Raw genomic sequence first — 3,488 nt, 5'->3', positions numbered from 1 at the left:
TCTACCCGGAAAAGGGAGCTCACAGTGACTGAAGTTGTAATTTGTCAAGGGAACTGACAGCATTAATTTACATATTTATAAACTATAACTGGGCAGGGTTCTTTGGGAAGCAATAACTATTACCCCTACCAAAAAAAGAAAAAATCCTTATGCTCAGAGAGATAGGAACAGTTCTGAGTCATTTGTCCTAGTTACTGCCCCCACAGGATTTCTCCTTTAGTCCAAAAGAGAATAGGAGGAAGTGACAGTGGAACCCTAATTAAGTCAGTAATGCTTCCCTGTTATTACCCGCCAGAGGGCACCCTGCACAACAGGGTTCCTGAGGCTGTAGATGAGCGGGTTCAGCATGGGGTTGATAACTGTGTTGAAAATTCCAACCCCTTTATCTTTGTCTGAAGCCTCCTCTCTACCCAGACGCATGTAGTTGAAGATACCAGTTCCATACAAGAGGCAAACCACAGTGAGATGGGAGCTACATGTGAAGAAGGCTTTCTTCCTGCCCTCCACTGAGCGGATTCGTAGGATTGCAGCTGCTATGTGGATATAGGAGGTGACAATAAGAGTCAAGGGTGTACCTGCCATTATGAAACCAGCAGCAAAGAGCAGCCGCTCATTGAGTTGGGTGCTGGAGCAAGAGAGCGGGAAGAGCTGTGGCAGGTCACAGTAGAAGTGATTGACCTCATTGGGACCACAGAAGTTGAGTGTAGTTAGGGCAATAGTATGGATCAGTGCATTGGTGAGGGCACAGGCCCAGGACACAGCCACCAGTATCCACTGGACTGAATGGCTCATGCGGGTGCTGTAGGTGAGGGGCTGGCAAATGGCCAGAAATCAGTCATAGGCCATGGCTGTCAACAGGAAGCAGTCCACACCAAGCAGAAGATAGAAGAAAAATAGTTGGGAGAGGCAGGCATCATAGGAAATTGTACGCTTGTGGGACAGCAGACGACCCAACATTGCAGGAACAGTGACGGTGATACATCCAGCATCTAGAAAGGATAGGTTCCCCAGGAAGAAGTACATGGGGGTGTGGAGTTTAGGCTCCACCAAGATGGCAGCCAGGATGCTGAGGTTGCCCCCAACTGTGAGCAGGTAGGCAAAGAGGAAAAGTACAAAGACCAGAGACTGCAACTTCTCTGTTTCAACGAGGCCCAGCAGAATGAACTCAGTAACAGCAGTCTCATTGGTCGCAGCTTCTGGATCCATGAGTCCCTGTGAGGAAATGTCCCAGGCACGGAAGCATCAGTCCACCTAATGTATTTATTCCAGATAAATATTTTGAACTGAGGCATCTATCTTGTATAAAAACTATTCTTTGAAATTTTAATCCTGCTATCGTGGCTCCTGTAAATGTTTGCTTGCTTAAATAATAAGAAAAAGATGAGTACTCCCATTCCAGAGAGGCCATAAACCTTCCCCAGAGAAAGTTATCAGTGCTGGTGCCAGGCCAGGCCTTTTGTTGAGGTCTCAAAGCCTCAACACATAGGCTCTTTAAGAACTTGCAAAGGGGACCGGAAAACCCTATATTTGGGAGACAAAGAAGGTAAAAAGATATAAATAGGGAAACTTCCTCCATGTCGGAGCCCAGAAGTTGAAATACAGTTTTCTCTCAGCCTGCACATAATAATAATAATAATAATAATAATAATAAAAGTCTAACCCCATCTCCCTAATCATTGCTTGGTTCTTCTCCAGTCTTCTGTAACATTAATGGTTCTCTGAAACACCGGGAAGTCAACCACACTTGACCTTTTTGGCCTCTGGTGAGTGGACTGGGCTTGGGGACCAGGGCTGCTGGATAGACCTCCAGGAGGCACAGCTCTGCTGATTTAGCAGAATTAAACTGGGGGACTCTGGGTGCTCCCAGATCTCATCCCAGGACCCGGCTGGCATCTGGAAAGAGCGGACGGACACTTCTGGACCTTTTGACAGAATTGGTAAGGTAGGGGTCCCAGTCAGTCAGGCCCACTCCAAGTGAGTGGTAGGGGGAGCTTGATCACCTCCCTGGAAGCCATACAGCTTCCTTGGGTAATTAATCAAGAATCGGGTAAACTGTTTAAACTCTGAGTAAATATCTGATAGAAGTCAAAAACTCAGATTGTCTGGTATATAGATGTAAGTGTGAGAGTCTGGGTGAAGCGAAAGCTACATCGTGCCCTCTGGCTGTACACACAAGAGTATTTGTTATCTCTTTCTGTTGTTTAATTTGTTTAAAGATAGGGCAAACCCCACTTTAGGGGGAAGCCTAATTGTGTATAGTAAGGCTGAAGGCTGTGACGAACTGCTCCAGAGCGAGTGTGGGTGTGGGGTGGTGGTAGTGGGATTCGCTGGGTAGGGTGGTAGGCTCTCAGCCTGCTGAGATAGAGGAGTCCTCAGCTGGGGGACAGGAAGATGGTTGGAAAGATCAAGAGTAGTGAAGGAGGCCGAAACCGGTTTGGCTCAGTGGATAGAGCATCGGCCTGCGGACTGAAAGGTCCCAGGTTTGATTCCGGTCAAGGGCATGTACCTTGGTTGCGGGCACATCCCCAATGGGAGATGTGCAGGAGGCAGCTGATTGATGTCTCTCTCTCATCGATGTTTCTAACTATCTTTCTCCCTTCCTCTCTGTAAAAAATCAATAAAATATATCTTCTTTAAAAAAAGAGTAGTGAAGGAGGAGAATTTAAGATCCTCTGGGCTTTGAGTAAAGAGGAAAAATCTGTGAGGGAAAGAAACTGTTACAAAAAAAAAATCCTTAAATGTAAGAAGCCTAAATATACAGGATCTCAGACCATTTGCCTTGTTTCAGGACAGAGTAAATGGTTAATGCAGAAAGTGGGGAGGGGGTGTCAGCAGTTAATTATGAAGCAGGGAGAGATAGGTTTTTGTTGATTCTCTACTCGCTGGTGTAGGAGACTGCTCTGCTGGTGTAGGAGTCTGGTCCGCAGCCTACCAGGTGTCTTATCTGAACTGCACTAGACTCAAGGTCACAAGTTTTCTGCATGTGCAATAAATCTTTCTCTGCCACATATAGTGCTCTTTAACCCTTCCAATACTAAATTAGACTGATACAATATCCTTGAAATTACATAAGGAAAAAGTCTAGCAGTCTTTACAAAAACAAGTTTTAATTTACCTGTTCTTAGTTTTATCACAGAAAGTCCAAGGCATGGTTATGCATTTTTAAAGGACATAGAAAAAGGTTTAAAGACTAATTTGAAAGTATAAAATTTGTAAAGGTTGTATATACGATAAAAAGGAAAAGAGAAATGTTAAAAAGAAATCTAACTAATGTTATCATAATCATCTATTCACGAACCCCCGTCTACCTTGGTTATATATCTTGTATGTCTTGTTTGGCTTGCCATTTTCAGTTATTTATTAGGATCCTCATAGAGGACATAACCTGGTCTTTCCCTTCCTCCCTCACTCCTGGTCCTGACAGCATCTGGAACTGGATTAAAGATCTTTTCTTTCAGGAGGCCTCCAGGCTTTCAGTCCACAAGAAA

General features: G+C 44.7%; 1 protein-coding gene across 1 annotated transcript; it reads right to left on the bottom strand.

Moving 5' to 3' along the window:
- Positions 1–264: 264 nt before the first annotated feature.
- On the bottom strand, positions 265–1,218 carry LOC102770504 (olfactory receptor 3A2-like). Its single transcript, XM_015569201.1, is given in 1 exon segment — positions 265–1,218. A coding segment is annotated over 1 exon segment (942 nt). The 5' UTR covers positions 1,207–1,218.
- Positions 1,219–3,488: the final 2,270 nt, after the last annotated feature.

Source organism: Myotis davidii, unplaced genomic scaffold (assembly GCF_000327345.1).
Source record: "Myotis davidii unplaced genomic scaffold, ASM32734v1 scaffold2965, whole genome shotgun sequence".
Taxonomy (NCBI): Eukaryota; Metazoa; Chordata; class Mammalia; order Chiroptera; family Vespertilionidae; genus Myotis; species Myotis davidii.
Note: the sequence above shows the minus strand (reverse complement) of the source record. Positions and strands in the feature narration are given on the sequence as shown.